The sequence below is a fragment of the Platalea leucorodia genome (assembly GCF_965183815.1).
Source record: "Platalea leucorodia genome assembly, contig: HAP1_HAP1_SCAFFOLD_232, whole genome shotgun sequence".
Taxonomy (NCBI): domain Eukaryota; kingdom Metazoa; phylum Chordata; class Aves; order Pelecaniformes; family Threskiornithidae; genus Platalea; species Platalea leucorodia.
This window is the reverse complement of record NW_028121332.1, coordinates 1-23352: the sequence shown is the minus strand read 5'-3', so window position 1 is coordinate 23352 and position 23352 is coordinate 1. Positions and strand designations below refer to the sequence as shown.

The 23352-nt window shown below is 67.9% G+C and overlaps 2 protein-coding genes across 2 annotated transcripts in view; one reads left to right on the top strand and one right to left on the bottom strand.

The window, feature by feature from the left end:
* LOC309603885 (glutamate receptor ionotropic, NMDA 2D-like) overlaps nucleotides 1–7243 on the top strand; it is a gene marked incomplete at both ends in the record, with an annotated part of 26209 nt that extends 18966 nt beyond the window's left edge. The window contains 1 exon segment of the mRNA XM_082338770.1: nucleotides 7210–7243. Coding sequence (XP_082194896.1) covers nucleotides 7210–7243 — 34 coding nt within the window.
* A 2277-nt stretch (nucleotides 7244–9520) lies between these two features.
* LOC309603891 (voltage-gated potassium channel KCNC1-like) lies at nucleotides 9521–21521 on the bottom strand (the record flags this gene model as incomplete). The annotated part of the gene is given in 8 exon segments (XM_082338775.1): nucleotides 9521–9645; nucleotides 13037–13270; nucleotides 14643–15591; nucleotides 20920–20970; nucleotides 20972–21051; nucleotides 21054–21081; nucleotides 21083–21304; nucleotides 21306–21521. Coding segments are annotated over 8 exon segments (1818 nt in total). The 5' UTR covers nucleotides 21435–21521.
* Nucleotides 21522–23352: the final 1831 nt, after the last annotated feature.

Genomic DNA, 23352 nt, shown 5'->3' with positions numbered 1-23352 from the left:
CTTGGCCTACGAGGACGAGCGCAGCCCCCCCCCCCTCGCCGCCCCCCCCCGCGAACGGAGCCGCCGCCCCCCCCGGGGGGGGGGAGGGGACCCCGAAACGCAACCCCTCCTCCGCCCCCACCCCCACCCCCCCCCCTCCCCGCCCCCACCTCTGCCGGGGGCACCCCGCTTTCGTCGCCCCTCCCCCCCCGCCTCCCCTCTACCCCGAACTCTCCGATTCGGAGTCGGAAGGGTGCGACCCCCCCCCCGGGGCCCCCCCCCAACCCCCCGCCCCCCCCCCACCCTGCCCCCCCCCTGCTGGTGCGCCCCCCCGCCCCCGCCCCCCCCCCACCCCCCCCTATTTCTGCACCCTCCCGGGGAGGGAGCGGGGCCCCCCCCCCGGGGCGCTGCTGGTCGGCCGAAAAACTGGGGGGGACCCTGGGGGGGCGGGGGGGGCTACGGGGGGGCTTGGGGGAGCCTGGAGATTTTGGGGACCCCCCCCGGCTTCCCCCCCCCGCCCCCCCGCTGCCGCAGTTGCTCGGCCGAGCGGCTGCGGGATTGGGAAGGGGGGACGCATTGGGGGCCCCCCCCGAGCTGCTCGCTTTGGGGGGGCCCCTGGGGGGGGTTTTGGGGGGTCCCCCCCCCTCCCCGCCGTCACGGCCCCCCCTGCGCCGCCCGCCGCCCCCCCCCGGCCTCCCGCAGCCTGGAGGATCTGAGCGCCTGGGGAGGGAGGCGGGGGCTGGGGGGGGCCCTGGGGGTGGGGGGGGGCCCCCCCCCCCCTCGGCCCCCCTCCCCCCACCACGGCTGCGGGGGGCGGGGCGGGGCGGAGGCGCTGGGGGCGCGGCGAGGCTCCGCCCACTTCTCCAGCCTGGAGTCGGAGGTATGACGGGGGGGGGGAGGGGGGGGGCACGGGGACCCCCGCACCCCGCGGGGCGGCGGCAGCCGGGGGACCCCCGCCCGTGGGGTGACACCGGCGGGGGCGAGTGCTGGTGGCACCCGCGGTGACACCGGCGGGGACGAGGAGTTGTGGCCACTGCGGTGACACCGGGGAGGACGAGGAGTTGTGGCCACCGCGGTGACACCGGCGGGGACGAGGAGTTGTGGCACCCGCGGTGACACCGTCGGGGACGAGGAGCTGTGGCCGCCGCGGTGACACTAGGGAGGACGAGGAGTTGTGGCCACCGCGGTGACACCAGCGAGGACGAGGAGTTGTGGCCACTGCGGTGACGCCGGGGAGGACGAGGAGTTGTGGCACCCGCGGTGACACCGGGGAGGACGAGGAGTTGTGGCCACCGCGGTGACACCGGGGAGGACGAGGAGTTGTGGCACCCGCGGTGACACCGGCGGGGACGAGGAGTTGTGGCCACCGCGGTGACACCGGCGAGGACGAGGAGTTGTGGCCACCGCGGTGACGCCGGTGGGGACGAGGAGTTGTGGCCACCACGGTGACACCGGGGAGGACGAGGACTTGTGGCACCTGCGGTGACACCGGCGAGGATGAGGAGTTGTGGCACCCGCGGTGACACCGGGGAGGACGAGGAGTTGTGGCACCCGCGGTGACACCAGGGAGGACGAGGAGTTGTGGCCACCGCGGTGACACCGGGGAGGACGAGGAGTTGTGGCCACCGCGGTGACGCCGGTGGGGACGAGGAGCTGTGGCCACCGCGGTGACACCGGGGAGGACGAGGAGTTGTGGCCACCGCGGTGACACCGGCGGGGACGAGGAGTTGTGGCCACTGCGGTGACACCGGCGGGGACGAGGAGCTGTGGCCACCGCGGTGACACCGGGGAGGACGAGGAGTTGTGGCCACCGCGGTGACACCGGCGGGGACGAGGAGTTGTGGCACCCGCGGTGACACCGGGGAGGACGAGGAGTTGTGGCCACCGCGGTGACACCGGGGAGGACGAGGAGTTGTGGCCACCGCGGTGACACCGGCGGGGACGAGGAGCTGTGGCCACCGCGGTGACACCGGGGAGGACGAGGAGTTGTGGCACCTGCGGTGACACCGGCGGGGACGAGGAGCTGTGGCCACCGCGGTGACACCGGCGGGGACGAGGAGTTGTGGCACCCGCGGTGACACCGGGGAGGACGAGGAGTTGTGGCCACCGCGGTGACACTGGCGGGGACGAGGAGCTGTGGCCACCGCGGTGACACCGGCGGGGACGAGGAGCTGTGGCCGCCGCGGTGACACCGGCGAGGACGAGGAGTTGTGGCCACCGCGGTGACACCGGCGGGGACGAGGAGTTGTGGCCACCGCGGTGACACTGGCGGGGACGAGGAGTTGTGGCCACCGCGGTGACACCGGGGAGGACGAGGAGTTGTGGCCACCGCGGTGACACTGGCGGGGACGAGGAGCTGTGGCCACCGCGGTGACACCGGCGGGGACGAGGAGTTGTGGCCACCGCGGTGACACTGGCGGGGACGAGGAGTTGTGGCCACCGCGGTGACACCGGGGAGGACGAGGAGTTGTGGCCACTGCAGTGACACCGGGGAGGACGAGGAGTTGTGGCCACTGCGGTGACACCGGCGAGGACGAGGAGTTGTGGCCACCGCGGTGACACCGGGGAGGATGAGGAGTTGTGGCCACTGCGGTGACGCCGGCGGGGACGAGGAGTTGTGGCCACCGCGGTGACACCGTCGGGGACGAGGAGTTGTGGCACCTGCGGTGACACCGGGGAGGACGAGGAGTTGTGGCCACCGCGGTGACACCGTCGGGGACGAGGAGTTGTGGCACCTGCGGTGACACCGGGGAGGACGAGGACTTGTGGCACCTGCGGTGACACCAGCGAGGACGAGGAGTTGTGGCCGCCACGGTGACACCGGCGGGGACGAGGAGCTGTGGCCACCGCGGTGACACCGGGGAGGACGAGGAGTTGTGGCCACCGCGGTGACACCGGCGGGGACGAGGAGTTGTGGCACCTGCGGTGACACCGGGGAGGACGAGGAGTTGTGGCCACCGCGGTGACACCGGGGAGGATGAGGAGTTGTGGCCACTGCGGTGACGCCGGCGGGGACGAGGAGTTGTGGCCGCCGCGGTGACACCAGCGAGGACGAGGAGTTGTGGCACCTGCGGTGACACCGGGGAGGATGCGGACAGGTTCCTGTGGCCCATGGGGTGACACCGGCGGGGACAAGGATGAATGCTTGTGGCACTCACGGTGACACCGGTGAGGACGAGGACTTGTGGCACTCACGGTGACACCGGCGGGGACGAGGACTTGTGGCACCCGCGGTGACACCAGCAGGGATGAGGATGAGGACTTGTGGCACCTGCGGTGACACCAGTGAGGACGAGGAGTTGTGGCACCTGGGTGACACCGGGGAGGACGAGGACAGGTCCCCCTGGCCCATGGGGTGACACCGCTGAGCAGGACAGGTAGCTGGTGGCACCCGCGGTGACACCGGGGAGGACGAGGACAGGTCCCCCTGGCCCATGGGGTGACACCGGTGGGGACGAGGGCGAGTGCTTGTGGCACCTGCGGTGACACCGTCAAGGACAAGGACTTGTGGCACCTGGGTGACACCAGTGAGGACAAAGACTTGTGGCAGCCACGGTGACACCGGCGAGGACAAAGACGAGTGCTTGTGGCACCTGCGGTGACACCGGCGGGGACAAGGACTCGTGGCACCCGCGGTGACACCGGTGAGGATGACAGGTCCCCCTGGCCCATGGGGTGACACCAGCGGGGACGAGGGCTTGTGGCACCCGCGGTGACATCAGGGAGGACAAGGACAGGTCCCCACAACGCCCGCGGTGCCACCGGCGCGGATGAGGACGGGTCCTCGTGCCACCCGCGGTGCCGTTGGTGAGGACGAGAGGCATCGTGGCGCCCGGGTGACACCAGGGACAAGGACGGGTCCCTGTGGCACCCAGGGTGACACCGCTGAGGAGGACAGCTCCTGGCAGCCATGGTGACACCGGCGAGGACGGGTCCCCACAGTCTCGCGGTGACACCGGCAAGGACAAGAACAGCTACTGGTGACACCCGAGGTGACACCAGTGACAACAAGGACAGGCCACCACAGCTTCTTGTGGCACCCGGGTGACACCGGCGAGGACGAGGCCAGGTCCCCACCCAGGACACGGTTTGTCCCCTCATCCCCAAAGTGCCACCACGGACACGGGGCCGGGTCACCCCGTCCCTGGGGGGTGACACCGCAGCCGCCACCGCAGCCCCAGGGGACAGCGCCGGGTGTCCCCGTCCCCGAGGGTGACACCGCGGCCACCAGCACCGCCCCAGGGGACAACGCTGCGGTTCCCGGTCCCCACCAGTGACACCACGTCCCCATGGGTGACACCACCGCCTGTCCCCGCGGGTGACACCATGTCCCCATGGGTGACACCACGTCCCCATGGGTGACACCACCGCCTGTCCCCGCGGGTGACACCACGTCCCCATGGGTGACACCACCGCCTGTCCCTGCGGGTGACACCACATCCCCACGGGTGACAGCATGTCCCCATGGGTGACACCACCGCCTGTCCCCATGGGTGACACCACGTCCCCATGGGTGACACAATGTCCCCGTGGGTGACACCATGTCCCCATGGGTGACACCACCGCCTGTCCCCATGGGTGACACCACGTCCCCATGGGTGACACAATGTCCCCGTGGGTGACACCATGTCCCCATGGGTGACACCACCGCCTGTCCCTGCGGGTGACACCACATCCCCGCGGGTGACACCATGTCCCCATGGGTGACACCACCGCCTGTCCCCATGGGTGACACCATGTCCCCATGGGTGACACAATGTCCCCGTGGGTGACACCATGTCCCCATGGGTGACACCACCGCCTGTCCCTGCGGGTGACACCACATCCCCGCGGGTGACACCATGTCCCCATGGGTGACACCACCGCCTGTCCCTGCGGGTGACACCACGTCCCCATGGGTGACACCACCGCCTGTCCCCATGGGTGACACCACATCCCCGTGGGTGACACCACGTCCCCATGGGTGACACCACCGCCTGTCCCCGCGGGTGACCCCACATCCCCGCGGGCAACACCACGTCCCCATGGGTGACACCATGTCCCCGCGGGTGACACCACCGCCACGGAGGACACACCCGGTCCCCGAGGGTGACACTGTGACCCCCCAACAACCCCCGGAGGACAACGCTGCGTCACCTCCCCCCCCAGGTGACACCGAGGTGACACCGAGGACACGGGGGGGTGACGCAGTGCCGGGTGTTGGGGACACCGCTGTCCCCCGCCCAGTGCCGGGGGGATGGGCTGGCACCCATCGTCCCCGTGTCCCCGGGGTGGCCGGCCCCTCCCCCGCCGCCCTGCGCCCTGACGAGTTTTTAATTAAACCCGGACAATTTTTGCGGGGGGGGAGGGGGAGGGGGAGGGGGGAGGGGGAGGGGGAGAGACAAAACTGTGAGTGACCACGGCCACCGAGGCCACCGCGGCCACTGTGACACCGCAGCCACCGCGCCACCGCGACTGTGATCCCGCGTCCCCTGTGCCCCCCCGCCCCGTCACCCCCGTGTCCCTGTCACCCCCGTGTCCCTGTCACCCCCCACGTCCCTGAGTCCCTGTCACCCTCTTGTCACCCGTGTCCCTGTCACCCGTGTCCCTGTCACCCCCCACGTCCCTGTCACCCCCCACGTCCCTGTCACCCGTGTCCCTGTCACCCCCATGTCCCTGTCACCCGTGTCCCTGTCACCCCCGTGTCCCCACCACCCTGTCACCCCCCACGTCCCTGAGTCCTTGTCACTCTCCTGTCCCCTGTGTCCCTGTCACCCCCCCCTCCTATGTCCCCCCGTCACCCCATGTGTCCCTATGTCCCCGTCACCCCGTGTCACTGTCACCCATGTCCCCACCACCCCATGTGTCCCTGTCACCCCTGAATCCCCCATCCCCCGCCATGTGTCCCCATGTCCCCCCGCCACCCCTACAGGTCCCTGTCACCCCCACGTCCCCATCACCCCCCATGTCCCTGTCACCCCCCCATGTCTCCCTGTCACTCCCCATGTCCCTGTGTCACCCCCCCATGTCCCTGTCACCCTGCCATGTCCCTGTGTCCTCCTGTCACCCCCATGTCCCTGTCACCCCCCATGTCTCCCTGTCACCCCATGTCCCTGTCACCCCCATGTCCCTGTGTCCTCCTGTCACCCCCATGTCCCTGTCACCCCCCCATGTCTCCCTGTCACCCCCATGTCCCACCACCACCCTGTCACCCTGTGTCCTTGTCACCCCCCACATCCCCCCAGCACCCCCATGTCCCCCCGCCCCCCCGTGTCCCTGTCACCCCCCGTGTCCCTGTCACCCCCCGTGTCCCCAACACCCGTCCCCCCCCCCGTGTCCCCGTGTCCCCGTGTCCCCGTGTCCCCGTCCCAGCTCTGGCGTCTCCAGAATAAAGAGCTTTTCTATTCCTGCTCCCAACGGCGGCCTGGGCCAGGAGGGGCACTGGGAGGGACTGGGGCTTACTGGGAGGGACTGGGGGGCACTGGGAGGGACTGGGGCTTACTGGGAGGGACTGGGGGGCACTGGGAGGGACTGCGGCTTACTGGGAGGGACTGGGGCTTACTGGGAGGGACTGGGGGGCACTGGGAGGGACTGGGAGGGACTGGGGGGCACTGGGAGGGACTGGGGGGTACTGGGAGGGACTGGGGGGCACTGGGAGGGACTGGGAGGGACTGGGGGGCACTGGGAGGTTCCTGGGAGTTACTGCAGGTTATTGGGGTTACTAGAGGTTACTGGGGCTTACTGGTTGTTACTGGGAGGTTACTGGAGGTTCCTGGGGTTACTAGAGGTTACTGGGGCTTACTGGTGCTTACTGGGTGGTTCCTGGGGGTTACTGGAGGTTACTGGGGTTACTCGAGGTTACTGGGGCTTACTGGTTGTTACTGGGAGGTTCCTGGGGGTTACTCGAGGTTATTGGGGTTACTGGGGGTTATTAGGGTTACTGGGGGTTACTGGGGCTTACTGGTTGTTACTGGGAGGTTCCTGGAGGTTCCTGGGGGTTACCGGAGGTTATTGGGGTTACCAGAGGTTACTGGGGCTTACTGGGAGGTTACTGGGGCTTACTGGTTATTACTGGGGGGTTACCAGAGGTTACTGGTTGTTACTGGGGGTTACTGGGGGGTTACCAGAGGTTACTGGTTGTTACTGGGGGTTACTGGTGGTGGTGCTGGGTCACCACGTACTGGGGCCCCTCCCCCCCCCCGCCATTTTGAGGCCACTTTTCACGGTTTTTGGTCACTTTTATTGTCGCAGCTCATCCAGTTCCTCCCTCAAAGACCCCGCGTGAAAAAATAGCTCTGAGCCCCTCCCCCCCCGCCCCCCCCCCCCCCGCGGGCCCCCGCCCCTCCCCCCCCCCCCCGGGGGGGCCCCCCCAGTTTTGGCACAGCCCCTCCCCCCCCTTCCTGAGTCAGAGCCCCCCCCAAAATGGGGGGGCGCGCCCCTCCCCCCCCCCAAACCAACCCCAGAGATAAAGGGGGGGAGGGGAAGGGAATTGCACCAATCCCGGGAGGGGGAGGGGGCGGGATCATGAATTATTCATGAGGTGTTAATAAATAGTAATTAAGGGGGGGGAGGGGAGCTCATTACAGCGCAGCCCGGGGGGGGGAGGGGCTGGAGACACCCCCCCCCCCCCCAAAAAAAGCACGAGGCGACAGGGCCCCCCCCAAACATGCAGCGAATTGGGGGGGGGGGGGGGAGGGGGAGCGGGCAGGGAGCAATTAGTCCTCATTAGCATCTCATTTGCATAGGAGTCGTTGCATAAGGCTCCCCGCCGCACCGGTGGGGGGGGGGAGGGAGGGCAATGGGGGGGGGAGGGGCCCAGCCCGTGGGCTGCAGCGCCGGGGGGGGCCCCCAATCATTGGGGGTTGATTAATTGGGTTAATTAAGGGGGGGGTGGGGGTTTTTTTTGCATATAACGATAAATATCGGCAGGACGGACATGCAGACATGCTGGCTCGGAAATGGGGCGGCCCCACCCCCACCCCCAAACTGCCACCCCCCCGGGGGGGGAGGGGCGGCTGTGGGGGGGTCCCGGCCCCCCCCAGTGGGGGCAGGGCCCATGGCGGGGGGTCAGGCCTGGGCCTGTTACCATGGAAACGCAGCCTGGCCTCGCAGTGGGGGCTCCGGCCTAGTTCCATTGCCATGGAAACGCAGCCTGGCCTTGCAGTAGGGGCTCCGGCCTAGTCCCATCGCTATGGAAACGCTGCCTGGCCTAGTCCCGTTGCTATGGAAACACAGCCTGGCCTCGCAGTGGGGGCTCCGGCCTAGTTCCATTGCCATGGAAATGCAGCCTGGCTTTGCAGTAGGGGCTCCGGCCTAGTCCCGTCGCTATGGAAACGCTGCCTGGCCTAGTCCCGTTGCTATGGCAACGCAGCCTGGCCTTGCAGTGGGGCCAGGCCTAGTCCTGTTGCTATGGAAACACAGCCTGGCCTGGTCCCGTCGCTATGGAAGTGCAGCCTGGCCTCGCAGTGGGCCCAGGCCTAGTCCTGTTGCTATGGAAACGCAGCCTGGCCTAGTCCCGTTGCTATGGAAACACAGCCTGGCCTTGCAGTATGGCCAGGCCTAGTCCTGTTGCTATGGAAACGCAGCCTGGCCTTGCAGTGGGGCCCAGGCCTTATCCCATCACTGTGGAAACACAGCCTGGCCTAGTCCCGTTGCTATGGAAACGCAGCCTGGCCTCGCAGTGGGCCCAGGCCTAGTCCCGTTGCTATGGAAACGCAGCCTGGCCTCGCAGTGGGGTCAGGCCTAGTCCCGTTGCTATGGAAACACAGCCCAGCCTCGCAGTGGGGCCAGGCCTAGTCCCGTTGCTACGGAAACGCAGCCTGGCCTCGCAGTGGGGCCAGGCCTAGTCCCGTTGCTACGGAAACGCAGCCTGGCCTCGCAGTGGGCCCAGGCCTAGTCCCGTTGCTATGGAAACGCAGCCTGGCCTCGCAGTGGGGGCCAGGCCCCCCCCGCTCCTCACCCCCCCCCACCCCGGGGTGCCGGTGCCGCCATGCTGGGGGGGACCGAGGGGACGCCCGCGGGTGGCCCCTACCTCCACGCTCCTCCTCCGCCATCGGGGGCGGGGGGGGTCCGGCGGCTCCGGTTATTGCTTGTGGGGGAGGGGGGGAGCCCGGGGTGGGGGGGAGGGGGGGACGAGGGGGAGGGGCACGGGGCATTGAGGGACACAAGGGGACAAATGGGGGGGGAGGGGACAAGGGGGGGGGACACACACACGACACGGTTGGGGGAGGGGAGGGGGCTCCCCGAGTCCTGAGTGATCACGGTGGGGTGGGGGGATGGGACAGGGACACCCCACCCCCCCCCAAAGAAGGGGGTGGGGGAGGGACCCAAATTGGGGGGGGAGGGGGGTCCCCATCACCCCCTTCACAGTCTTTGAGGGGGACCCCACCCCCCCATTTGGGGGGGGTGTCCCCACAGACGCCATTTTGAAGCCCCCCCCCATTGCCACTGATAATTTTTAACTGTTTCACCCCCTTTTCTGCCCAAATCCCCACTGGGGGGGGGGGGGCAGGAAAAGGGGGTGCGGGGGGGGGGTGGTCCCCCGTGTGCCCCCCCTCCCCCGTCAGAGGATGGAGGGGGATGGGGGAGCGGGGGCGGCGGGGGGGGGCCGGGGGAGCCGAAGGGGGGGGGCGGCGGGCGCCACCCGCACCCCCGTGATGCTGTTGAGGCTCCGCGACTTCTCGTAGCCTTTGGGGGGGAGACAGAGAATTGGGGGGGGGTCAGTACCCCCAACCCCCCCCGGGGACCCCCCAACACCCCCCAACCCCCACCCCCCCCGCCAAGAAATAGGGAACCCCCCCCCCCAGGAATTAGGGACCCCCCCCATTGATGTTGGGGACCCCCCAGGAGATGGAGACACCCCCCCCCCTCGGATTTGGGGACCCCCCCAGAAGATGGGGACCCCTCCCCATAGGAATTTGGGACCCTCCCCCCCCAAGACATGGGGGATCCCCCCAGGAATTTGGGACCCCCCCCCCCAAGGAATTTGGGAACCTCACAGGAGTTGGGGACCCCCCCCAAGAGATGGGGACCCCCACCCCCAAAATTTGGGAGCCCCCCAGGTGATGCCCCCCCCCCCCCAGGAATTTGGGACCCCCCCTTGAAATTTGGGACACGCCCCAAGGGATGGGGACCCCCCCCCAAGGGATGGGGACCCCCCCAGGGGGGATTGGGGGTGCAAAAAGGGGGGGAAATGGGGGGGGGGGGGGGGGCTGTAAGCAGCATGCATGGGGGGAATGCGCATGCGCAGGCTGTGCGAAGTGGGCGTGGCCAAGCAAGGGCGTGGTCGTGGGGGCGTGGTCGTGGGGGGGCGTGGTCATGGGGGCGTGGTCATGGGGGCCCCCGCCCCTCCCAGCTGACCTGCGGCGCCGTCTGAGGTCTCAGGCGGTGACGAGCGCTGGGGAGGAAAGGGGACAGGGACAGGGTCACCCCCGGGACGGGGACCCTCGCACAGGGACGGGGACCCTCGGAGGGGGACGGGGACCCTCGGACAGGGACACCCTCAGGATGGGGACCCTCGGACAGGGACAGGGGACCCTCGCACAGGGACGGGGACCCTTGGACAGGGTCACCCCCGGGACGGGGACCCTCGGACGGGGACAGGGGACCCTCGCACGGGGACGGGGGACCCTCGGACGGGGACCCTCGCACAGGGACGGGGACCCTCGGACGGGGACGGGGGACCCTCGCACGGGGACCCAGCATGGGGACGGGGACACCCTCAGGATGGGGACCCTCGGACGGGGACAGGGGACCCTCGGACAGGGACAGGGGACCCTCGGACGGGGACCCAGCATGGGGACGGGGACACCCTCAGGATGGGGACCCTCGGACGGGGACAGGGACCCTCATTCACATGGGGTCAGGGTCACCCTGGGGGGACAGGAACCCTCGGACAGGGACAGGGGACCCTCGTACGGGGACAGGGTCACCCCAGGGGGGACTGGGACCCTTGGATGGGGACCTGGCATGGGGACGGGGTCACCCCCGGGATGGGGACCCTCGTATGGGGACAGGGGACCCTTGTACGGGGACCTGGCATGGGGACAGGGTCACCACGGGGGGATGGGGACCCTCGTATGGGGACAGGGACCCTCACACAGGGACCCTCCCATGGGGACGGGGTCACCCTGGAATGGGGACGCTCGTATGGGGACAGGGGACCCTCCATGGGGCCGTGGCACGGGGACGGGGTCACCCTGGTGACAGGGACCCTCGTACGGGGACGGGGGACCCTCCATGGAGACATGACACCGGGACAGGGTCACCCCAGGGGGACGGGGACCCTCCTACAGGGACCCCCTGCGGGGACAGGGACCCTCATACGGGGACGGGGGACGCTCACACAGGGACCTGGCACGGGGACGGGGTCACCCCCGGGATGGGGACCCTCGTACGGGGACAGGGGACCCTTGTACGGGGACGTGGCACGGGGACGGGGTCACCCTGGTGACAGGGACCCTCGTACGGGGACGGGGGACCCTCCATGGGGACATGACACCGGGACAGGGTCACCCCAGGGGGACGGGGACCCTCCTACAGGGACCCCCTGCAGGGACAGGGACCCTCATACGGGGACGGGGGACGCTCACACAGGGACCTGGCACGGGGACGGGGTCACCCCCGGGATGGGGACCCTCGTACGGGGACAGGGGACCCTTGTACGGGGACGTGGCACGGGGACGGGGTCACCCCCAGGATGGGGACCCTCGTACGGGGACAGGGGACCCTTGTACGGGGACGTGGCACGGGGACACGGTCACCCTGGGGACAGGGACCCTCGTACGGGGACAGGGGACCCTCCATAGGGACAGGGACCCTCGTACAGGGACCTGGCACGGGGACGGGGTCACCCTGGTGACAGGGACCCTCGTACGGGGACAGGGGACCCTCGTATTGGGACAGGGTCACCCTGGGGACAGGGACCCTCGTACGGGGACAGGGGACCCTCGTACGGGGACGGGGTCACCCTGGTGACAGGGACCCTCGTACGGGGACAGGGGACCCTCGTATTGGGACAGGGTCACCCTGGGGACAGGGACCCTCGTACGGGGACAGGGGACCCTCGTACGGGGACGGGGTCACCCTGGGGACAGGGACCCTCGTACGGGGACAGGGGACCCTCGTACGGGGACGGGGTCACCCTGGGGACAGGGACCCTCGTACGGGGACAGGGGACCCTCGTATGGGGACAGGGTCACCCTGGGGACAGGGACCCCCGCACAGGGACCCCCTGCGGGGATGGGGACCTCGCATGGGGACGGGGACCCCCTGTGGGGACGGGGACCCTCGCACGGGGACGGGGACCCCCTGTGGGGACAGGGACCCCCTGTGGGGACGGGGACCCTCGCACGGGGACCTCGCACAGGGACAGGGACCCCCGCAGGGGGTTGGGGACCCCCCCCCCGCCCCCAGCCAGCCCCGCTGCTTGCACGCGCGTGTGCAAGGAGCACCCAGAGCCCCCCAGCGCCAGGGGGTCTGTGCAAGCCGTGCCCCCCCCCCACTTTTCCCAGTTCTCCCAGTTTGGGGGAGGGGTGAGCACCCACCTGCTCCCACGGCGGAGACTGGGAGGGACCCGGGGAGGGGGGAGGGCATGCGGGGGGGGGGGGGGGGCGGGGGGACATGGGGGGGGGGGCAGGGAGCCCTGGGGGGGCTGTGGGGACCCCAGGGGGGGTCTGTGGGTGCCCCCAGGGGGGACCATGGGGGTCTATGGGTGCCCTGGGGGGGGCTGTGGGGACCCCAGGGGGGGACATGGGGGGGTTTGGGGACCCCAGGGGGGAGGTGGGGTGCCCTGGGGGGGGGGGGGTGTGTGTCTGTGGGTGCCCCCAGGGGGAACAAGGGGGGTCTGTGGGTGCCCTGGGGGGGCTGTGGGGACTCCAGGGGGTTTTGGGGTGCCCTGGGGGGGCTGTGGGGGACCCCAAGGGGGGACATGGGGGGGTTTGGGGACCCCGGGGGGGAGGTGGGGTGCCCTGGGGGGTCTGTGGGTGCCTGTGGGGGGGCTGCAGGGACCCCAGGGTTATGGAGGGTGGGGGTGGGTGGGTGCCCATTTTTGGGGGGGGGGGCGTTTCGCAGCACCCACCTTTCCGGAGAGGCCCCTCGGGGGGGGGCGCGTAGTCGGGGCCCAGCAGGAAACAGGCTCGATCGCGGCCGCAGCGTTCGCGGCCCCCTCCCCCTCCTCCGCCGCCTCCCCCCGCCGCCGCCGCCGCCGTCGCGGGGGGCCCCCCTCGTTCTTCGGGGGACAGGGGCTGGTCGATGGGGGGGCAGTCCTCCTGCGCCAGCGCCGCGCGCCCCGCTTCCCCGTTGGGGCGAGCCTCTGCGCGGGGGGGACACACACACACACACACAACGTCACCCCGTGTCGGGGGGGGGGGGCACCCACACACGGGGACCCCGCGGCTGGGTGCCCCCCCGTAAGGGGCTGACAACCCCCCCTCTCGGTTTTGGGGTGCCTCATATTTAGCCCCCCTAAAATACACCCCCCCCCCAAATGACACCAACATCCCCCCCGAAATAAACCTCCCCCCAAAATACACCCGCCCCCCCCCCCCAAAATACCATGACCCTACCCCCAAAATACACTAATCCCGCCCCCAAAATACACTCCGACCCCCCAAAACGCACCCCTACCCCCCAAAACATAACTCCTACCCCCCAAAAATACACCCCAACCCCAAAATACACCTGACCTCCCCAAAATACACCCCTACCCCCCTAAAATACACCAACCCTACCCCCCAAAATACACCCCGACCCCCCAAAATACACCCCTACCCCCTAAAATACACCTGACCTCCCCAAAATACACCCTACCCTCCAAAATACACCAACCCTACCCCCAAAATACACCCCTACCCCCAAAATACACCCGACCCCCCAAAATACACCCGACCCTACCCCCAAAATACACCCCTACCCCCCTAAATACACCAACCCTAGCCCCAAATACACCCCTAACCCCCAAAACATAACTCCTACGCCCAAAAAATACACCCCTACCCCCCAAAATACACCTGACCTCCCCAAAATACACCCCTAACCCCCAAAATACACCCCTAACCCCCAAAATACACCCCTACCCCCCAAAAATACACCCCTAACCCCCAAAATACAACCCAATGCCCCAAAATACACCCCACCTCCCCAAAATATACCCTACCCCCCAAAATACACCCGACCCCCCCAAAATACACCTCTACCCCCCCAAAATACAACGACCCAATGCACCCAAAATACCCCTTACCCCCCAAAATACACCCTACGCCCCAAAATACAACCCAACCCCCAAAACACACCCGACCCTACCCCCAAAATACACCCGACCCTATCCCCAAAATACAACCCTACGCCCCAAAATACACCCACCCTACCCCCAAAATACAACCCTACGCCCCAAAATACACCCACCCTACCCCCAAAATACACCCGACCCTATCCCCAAAATACAACCCTACGCCCCAAAATACAACCCAACCCCCAAAATACACCCACCCTACCCCCAAAATACACCCACCCGACCCCCAAAATACACCCAACCCCCCCCAAAATACACCTCTACCCCCCAAAATACAACGACCCAACGCCCCCAAAATACACCCTACCCCCCAAAATACACCCCACCTCCCCAAAAATACCCCCTACCCCCCAAAAATACCCCCCCGCCCCCCCCGTTTCGGGGTGCCGCTCACCAGCCCGGTTGATCTCCACCACCTCCTCCTGAGCCAAGGGACAGGCCGGGGGTCTCCGGGGGGGGCGGGGGCTGCCGGGTGGATTTTGGGGTGCGACGGGGGGGCCGTATCCTGGCGATCCGGGTTGGGGGGGTCGCGGAATATGTTTGTTTTTCTTTTTGGGTAATTTCTGCTTAGCCATGGCTAACGAGTAGTACATGCCGAAGTTGTTAACGATGACGGGGACGGGCATGGCGATGGTGAGGACCCCCGCCAAGGCGCAAAGAGCCCCCACCAACATCCCCGACCACGTCATGGGGTACATGTCCCCGTACCCCAAGGTCGTCATCGTCACCACCGCCCACCAAAAACCGATGGGGATGTTTTTAAAATAAGTGTGACGGCTTCCCGTCACGTCGTCGGGGTCGGCGCCGATCCGCTCGGCGTAATAAATCATGGTGGCGAAAATCAGGACCCCCAAGGCCAAGAAGATAACGAGGAGGAGGAATTCGTTAGTGCTGGCTCGTAAGGTGTGACCTAAAACCCTCAAACCGACAAAATGGCGGGTTAATTTGAAGATTCGAAGGATTCGGACGAAGCGAACGACCCTCAAGAAGCCCAAAACGTCTTTGGCGGCTTTGGAGGAGAGCCCCCGCAAGCCTACCTCCAGGTAGAAGGGCAAGATGGCCACGAAGTCGATGATGTTCAAGCTGCTCTTCACGAAATCTCGTTTATCCGGACAAAAACTGACCCTCATGAGGAACTCGAAGGTGAACCAGACGACGCAGGTGCCCTCCACGTAGGTGAGGAAGGGTTCGGTCTCCACCTCCACCGCCACCTGCGTCCCCGTCCCGTTGCCCGTCGTCACCGTCTCCGTCTTGTTGATCACCCGGTTGAAGGCTTCGTGCGTCTCCAGGCAGAAGGTGGTGATGGAGATGAGGATGAAGAAGAGGGAGGCGAAGGCCACGTACTGGGGGGGGGGGGGGGGGGGAGGGGGGGAGAGGGGTGAGAGGTGGGGGCGCAGGAGTCCGGGCTCCTGACCCCCCCCAGAACCACCCAGCCCCTATAGACTCATATAGGGGACCCAGGTGTCCAGGCTCCTGACCCCCCTCCCAAAAACACCCAGCCCCTATAGACTCATATAGGGGACCCAGGCGTCTGGGCTGCCGACCCCCAAAAACACCCAGCCCCTATAGACTCATATAGGGGACCCTGGTGTCCGGGCTCCTGACCCCCCCCAGAACCACCCAGCCCCTATAGACTCATATAGGGGACCCTGGTGTCCTGGCACCTGACCCCCCCAATACACCCAGCCCCTATAGACTCATATAGGGGACCCTGGTGTCCAGGCTCCTGACCCCCCCGAAAAACACTCAGCCCCTATAGACTCATATAGGGGACGCAGGCGTCCGGGCTCCTGACCCCCCCAGTACACCCAGCTCCTATAGACTCATATAGGGGACCCAGGCGTCCAGGCTCCTGACCCCCCCAATACACCCAGCTCCTATAGACTCATATAGGGGACCCAGGCGTCCAGGCTCCTGACCCCCCCCCCAATACACTTAGCCCCTATAGACTCATATAGGGGACCCAGGCGTCCGGGCTCCTGACCCCCCCAATACACCCAGCTCCTATAGATTCATATAGGGGACCCAGGCGTCCAGGCTCCTGACCCCCCCAATACACCCAGCTCCTATAGACTCATATAGGGGACCCAGGCGTCCGGGCTCCTGACCCCCCCGGTACACCCAGCTCCTATAGACTCATATAGGGGACGCAGGCGTCCGGGCTCCTGACCCCCTATAGACTCATATAGGGGACTCAGGCATCCGGGTGGGCTCCTGACCCCCCCAGTACACCCAGCCCCTATAGACTCATGTAGGGGACCCGTGTCCTGGCACCCGACCCCCCCCCAAAACCACCCAGCCCCTATAGACTCATATAGGGGACGCAGGCATCCGGGCTGCCGACCCCCCCCAAAACCACCCAGCCCCTATAGAGTCATATAGGGGACGCAGGCATCCGGGCTGCCGACCCCCCCCCCCCCCCCCTCCTGGGGGTATGGGGACACTGGGGGGGGACACAGGGACATGGGGGGGGTTGGGGACACCTGGGGGGGGGGGGACATAGGACAGGCTGGGGGGGGTGGGGACATCGGGGGGGGACAGGGACATGGGGGGGGACAGGGAGGGACACAGATCAGGCCGGGGGGGCTTTGGGGACATAGGCCAGGCTGGGGGGGTTGGGGACATCGGGGGGGGGACACACATAGGTCAGTCTGAGGGGGTTTGGGGACATCAGGGGGGGGACACAGGGGACATGGGGGGGACATAGGTCAGTCTGGGGGGGGTTGGGGACATGGGGGGGACACAGGGGACATGGGGGGGACATAGGTCAGTCTGGGGGGGTTGGGGACATGGGGGGGTTTGGGACATCGGGGGGACGCACATAGGTCAGTCTGGGGGGGGCTGGGGATGTGGGGGGGACACAGAGGGGACACGGGGGGGGACACAGGTCAGTCTGGGGGGGCTGGGGACATCGGGGGGGACACACACAGGTCAGTCTGGGGGGGGTTGGGGACATGGGGGGGACACAGGGGACATGGGGGGGACATAGGTCAGTCTGGGGGGGGTTGGGGACATGGGGGTGTTGGGGACATCGGGGGGGACACACATAGGTCAGTCTGGGGGGGGTTGGGGACATGGGGGGGACACAGGGGACATGGGGGGGACATAGGTCAGTCTGGGGGGGTTGGGGACATCGGGGGGGACACACATAGGTCAGTCTGGGGGGGGTTGGGGACATGGGGGGGACACAGGGGACATGGGGGGGGACATAGGTCAGTCTGGGGGGGGTTGGGGACATGGGGGGGTTGGGGACATCGGGGGGGACGCACATAGGTCAGTCTGGGGGGGGCTGGGGATGTGGGGGGGACACAGAGGGGACACGGGGGGGGACACAGGTCAGTCTGGGGGGGCTGGGGACATCGGGGGGGACACACACAGGTCAGTCTGGGGGGGGTTGGGGACATGGGGGGGACACAGGGGACATGGGGGGGACATAGGTCAGTCTGGGGGGGGTTGGGGACATCGGGGGGGACACACATAGGTCAGTCTGGGGGGGGTTGGGGACATGGGGGGGACACAGGGGACATGGGGGGGGACATAGGTCAGTCTGGGGGGGGTTGGGGACATGGGGGGGTTGGGGACATCGGGGGGGACGCACATAGGTCAGTCTGGGGGGGGCTGGGGACGTGGGGGGGGCACAGAGGGGACACGGGGGGGGACATAGGTCAGTCTGGGGGGGCTGGGGACATGGGGGGGACACAGGGGACATGGGGGGGGGGGGATATAGGCGGGGGTGGGGGGGATATAGGCCAGGCTGGGGGGGGTTGGGGACATGAGGGGACACCGGGGCTGGGAGGGGGGGGGGACACGGACAGGACACAGGGGATGGGGGGGGACACAATATGTAGGGCAGGCAGGGGGGGGTGGGATTTGGGGACATGGGGGGCTCACAGGGACACGGGGGGGGGAGGGGATGTAGGCCAGGCTGGGGGGGGTTGGGGACACGGGGGGAGGGGACGGGGGGACACAGGGGACGGGATGGGGGGGGGGATGTAGGCCAGGCTGGGGGGGGGTGGGGACACGGGGGGGGATGTAGGCCACGCGGGGGGGGGTGACACGGAGGGAGGGGGACGGGGGGGGGGAGGGGGAGGGGATGTAGGACACAGCGGGGGGGGGAGGGGGGCACCGCAGTGCGGTCCCTGCTCCCCCCCCGCACCCCCCCCCGGCCCCGCTGCGGCAGGATCGGGGCCAGCGCCTGCAGCGGGGGGGGACAGGGGACACTGTGGGGGGGGGACGGACACAGGGGACATTGAGGGGGGACAGGGGACATTGAGGGGGGGACACAGCCTCCCCTCCTCCGGCCCCACACGGCCCCATGTCCCCCCGTCACCCCCTGTGCCCCCCCCACGATGTCCCCTCATGGACACCCCCCCCCCCCCCCCCGCAGTGTCCCCGGTCCCCTCAGGGCCCCCGCAGTGTCCCCAGTGCCCCCCCCCTCCACTCATGGCCCCCCCAAACAGTCCCGCAGTGTCCCCGAGCCCCCCCAGCCCCTTTGTACCCCCCAAGACCCCCCGCCCCGAGCCCCCCCCCATCCACTCGATGCCCCTCGAACTCCTCTCAGGGCCCCCCAAAACCCCCCAAGGGCCCCCCCCATCACCTCACACGCCCCTAAGTCCCCCCCCACCAGTGCCCCTCAAGACCCCCCCAGCCCCTCACAGCCCCCCCACCCCCCCCTCAGAGCCCCCCTAAACCCCCCCAGGCCCCCTCCAAATCATCTCAGAGCCCCCCAAGGCCCCATAAACACCCTCAGAGCCCCCCAAGACCCCCCCCAGACCCTATAAATCCCCTCAGAGACCCCCTCAGACCCCCCCGTCCCCTCACAGGCCCCCAAGATCCTCTCACAGCTCCCTCAGAGGCCCCCTAACTCCCCCCAGACACCCCTAAACCCCCTCAGAGCCCCCCAAGCTCTCCCCCAAGACCCCCTAACCCCCCTCAGAGCTCCCTAAGTCCCTCTCAGAGCCCCAGACTCCCTCAGAGCCCCCCAAGATCCTCTCAGAGCCTCCACAGACCCCCCTAAATCCCCCCAGACACCCCCTAACCCCCCTCAGAGACCCTCAGACACCCCCAGACCCCCTCACAGCCCCCTAAACCCCCTCACAGGCCCCCAAGACCCCCTCAGAGCCCCCCAAGCACCCTCCAAGACCCCATAAACTCCTCACAGTCCCCCTCGTCCCCCTCACAGACCCCCCAACCCCCTTCAGAGACCCCCCAACCCCCCTCACAGACCCTATAACCTGCCCAGACCCCCCCAACCCCCTCAGACACCCCAAGACCCCCTCACAGCCTCCCCTAAGAGCTCCCCATCCCTTCAGAGACTCCTCTGACCCCCCTCAAGTCCCCCCCATCCCTTCAGAGACCCCTAATCCCCCTCCAGCCCCCCAAGACCCCCTCAGAGCCCCCTAATTCCCCTCAGAGCCCCATCACAGACCCCCTAAACTCCCTCACAGACCCCTCAAACCCCCTCGGACACCCTCTAGACCCCCTCGGAGACTCTTTAAGCCCCCCAGAGCCTGCCTCAACCCCCTCAGACACCCCCTAAAACCCCTCACAGATCCTCCAGACCCCTTCAGAGATGCCCTAAACCCCTAAGAGCCCCCCTCAACCCCCTCAGACACCCCAAACTCCCTAAACCCCCTCACAGCCCCCTAAACCCCCTCAGAGACTCTTTAAGCCCCCCAGAGCCCCACTCAACCTCCTCAGAGACCCCCCAGACCCCCTCAGAGTCCCCTAAAGCCCCTCAGAGACCCCTTAAACCCCCCAGACACCCCCAAACCCCCTCACAGATTCCCCAGACCCCTTCAAAGACCCCTAAACCCCCCCAGACACCCCCTAATCCCCCTCACAGATCCCTCAGACCCCTTCAGAGACCCCCCAGACCCCCTCAGAGTCTTCCTAAACCCCCTCAGAGACCCCTAACCCCCTCACAGATCCCCTAAACCCCTCAGAGAGACTCTAAACCCCCTCACAGATCCCCAAGACCCCTTCAGAGACCCCTAACCCCCCTCAGAGACCCCCCAGACCCCTCAGAGTCTTCCTAAAGCCCCTCAGAGACCCTCTAACCCCCTCACAGATCCCCAGACCCCTTTAGAGACCCCTAAACCCCTGCAGAGCCCCTGTAAACCCCCCAGACACTCCAAACCCCCTCACAGATCCCCCAAACCCCCTCAGAGACCCCCTAAACCCCCCTCAGAGTCCCCCAAACCCCCTCAGAGACCCCCTAAACCCCCTCAGAGACCCCCTAAACCCCCTCACAGATCCCCAGGCCCCTTCAGAGACCCCCCAAACCCCTCACAAGACGCCCAAACCCCCTCACAGACCCCCTAAACCCCCTCAGAGAGACCCTAAACCCCCTCACAGATCCCTCAGACCCTTCAGAGGACCCCTAACCCCCCTCAGAGACCCCCCAGGCCCCTTCAGAGACCCCTAAACCCCCTCACAGACCCCCTAAACCCCCTCAGAGAGACCCTAAACCCCTCACAGATCCCTCAGACCCCTTCAGAGACCCCTAACCCCCCTCAGAGACCCCCCAGGCCCCTTCAGAGACCCCTAAACCCCCTCACAGGTCCCCTAAACCCCCTCAGAGACCCTCTAGATCCCCTCAGAGAGACCCTAAACCCCCTCAGAGCCCCCAAACCCCCTCAGACACCCCCAACCCCCCCAAACCCCCTCACCCTAGCCATCCTCGACGAATAAGGATCCTCAAACAGAGCCCAGAGCTTCGGCCTCCACTCTCCTCCACCAGCCCGCCGGCCTCCCCTCCTCCAGGCACAACCTCTTGGCTCGGCCGGCTCCGGAGGCCTCGGCCCTTCGGGGCTTTCGAAGCTATCCAGGGCCCTCCTCGGCGTCCCGGTGCTGCCGGTAATTCATCCAGCAGCAGGCCTCTACATCCGTCTCATCGATTCCCCAAAAAGCTAACTCTTCCTCAAAAAGCGGCCCGCAAACATCAGCCGGGCAATGTAATTTCCCGGTTCGGTAATAATTAAGGACGTAAGCGAAAACGGCGGGATGACGATCGAAAAAAAATTCCCCCGCTGAGGGGTCGTAGTCGAACCGGGCGGGCGGCTCCCGGCTCGGCCAGGCCGGCCAGGCGGGTCCCGGGGAGGGTCTGCAGGGTGCTGCGGTAGGTTTCGTGCCGTACTCCCCCCACGTTGATCACCACTTTGTCGCGTTCTGCTTGCCAACCCATCGCGATAATCGCCGGAAAAGTCGGGAGACACCGACAGCCGCCGCCGCCGGCCTGAGAGAGCGGAGCGGCGGCTGCCGCATCCCGCCACTGCCGCTGCGCCCGCCGCTGTGCGCAGGCGCGGCGAGGCCACGCCCACCCTGAGGGAAGCCCCGCCCCCTGCGAGGGAGGAACGCCCCCTCTGAGGGGAGGGCACGCCCACTCTGAGGGGAAGCCCCGCCCACTGCGAGGGAGGAACGCCCGCTCTGAGGGGAGGGCACGCCCACTCCGCGGGAGGGCACGCCCACCCTGAGGGGAAGCCCCGCCCCCTGCGAGGGAGGAACGCCCCCTCTGAGGGGAGGGCACGCCCACTCTGAGGGGAAGCCCCGCCCCCTGCGAGGGAGGAACGCCCGCTCTGAGGGGAAGCCCCGCCCACTCTGAGGGAAAGCCCCGCCCACTGCGCGGCGGGAACGCACCGCCCCCCGCGGTGGGGAGCCCCGCCTCTACGCGTTCTGAAGCTCCGCCCACCTAGCGGGGAGGCCCCGCCTCTAGCGCGCCGGGGCTCCGCCCACCTGGTGAAGAGGCCCCGCCTACCAGGAGCGCCGAGGCTCCGCCCATGCTGCAGCGAAGCCCCGCCCACCCGAGGAGGCCCCGCCCACGCAGCGGCGAGGCTGGAGCGGGAGGGGGAGGAGTGAGGGGGAACTGGGGGCTACTGGGAGGCACTGGGGGGGCTACTGGGAGGTACTGGGGGGCTACTGGGAGGTACTGGGGGCTACTGGGAGCACTGGGAGGAAGCGAGGGGAACTGGGGGGCCCTGGGAGGGACAAGTCAAAGGGGGATGGGGGCTACTGGGAGGCACTGGGGGGCTACTGGGAGGCACTGGGAGTACTGGGGGCTACTGGGAGGTACTGGGGGGCTACTGGGAGGTACTGGGAGGAAGCAGGGGGAGACTGGGCATTACTGGGGACCCTGGGAGGGACAAGTCAAAGGGGGATGGGGGCTACTGGGAGGCACTGGGGGGCTACTGGGAGGCACTGGGAGTACTGGGGGCTACTGGGAGGTACTGGGGGGCTACTGGGAGGTACTGGGGGGCTACTGGGAGGTACTGGGAGGAAGCAGGGGGAGACTGGGCGTTACTGGGGGCCCTGGGAGGGACAAGTCAAAGGGGGATGGGGGCTACTGGGAGGCACTGGGGGGCTACTGGGAGGCACTGGGAGTACTGGGGGCTACTGGGAGGTACTGGGGGGCTACTGGGAGGTACTGGGAGGAAGCAGGGGGAGACTGGGCGTTACTGGGGGCCCTGGGAGGGACAAGTCAAAGGGGGATGGGGGCTACTGAGGGGGGTCTGGGGGCTACTGGGGGGGTCTGGGGGCTACTGGGAGGCACTGGGAGGTATTGGGGCCGGGGGGGGTGTTGTCCCAGGGGGGTCACAGCCTCTTGGGGTCCCTCCCCCCCCCAGGGAGCAGCCGGGACCAGGAGCCCCCAAACCAGCGTCTTTATTGGAGCGTCCCCAAACGGGGACCCGGGCGTCGGGGCGGGGTCCCGGGGGTGCGGGGGGGCTCTGAGGGGACCCCAGTGACCGGGGGGGTCCCCGGGGGGGGTGGGGGTGTCACTTGCTGGGTGCCAGCCCGATGCGGTTGTGGTCGCGGTCGAAGACGGCGTAATAGTGGGCGAGGAAAACGTCCCCCAGGATCCAGAGGGGGCCCGCGGGGGGGCCGATGTCCAGCGCCATGAACCCGCTGACGCAGGTGGGGGACCGCCAGTGCGACACCTGGGGACGGGGACAGGGGTGGGGACGGGGACGGGGACGGGGGGACGGGGACGGGGACATGGGGACGGGGACGTGGGGACGGGGACGTGGGGACGGGGACGGGGACATGGGGACGGGGACGGGGACGGGGGGACGGGGACGGGGACATGGGGACGTGGGGACAGGGATGGG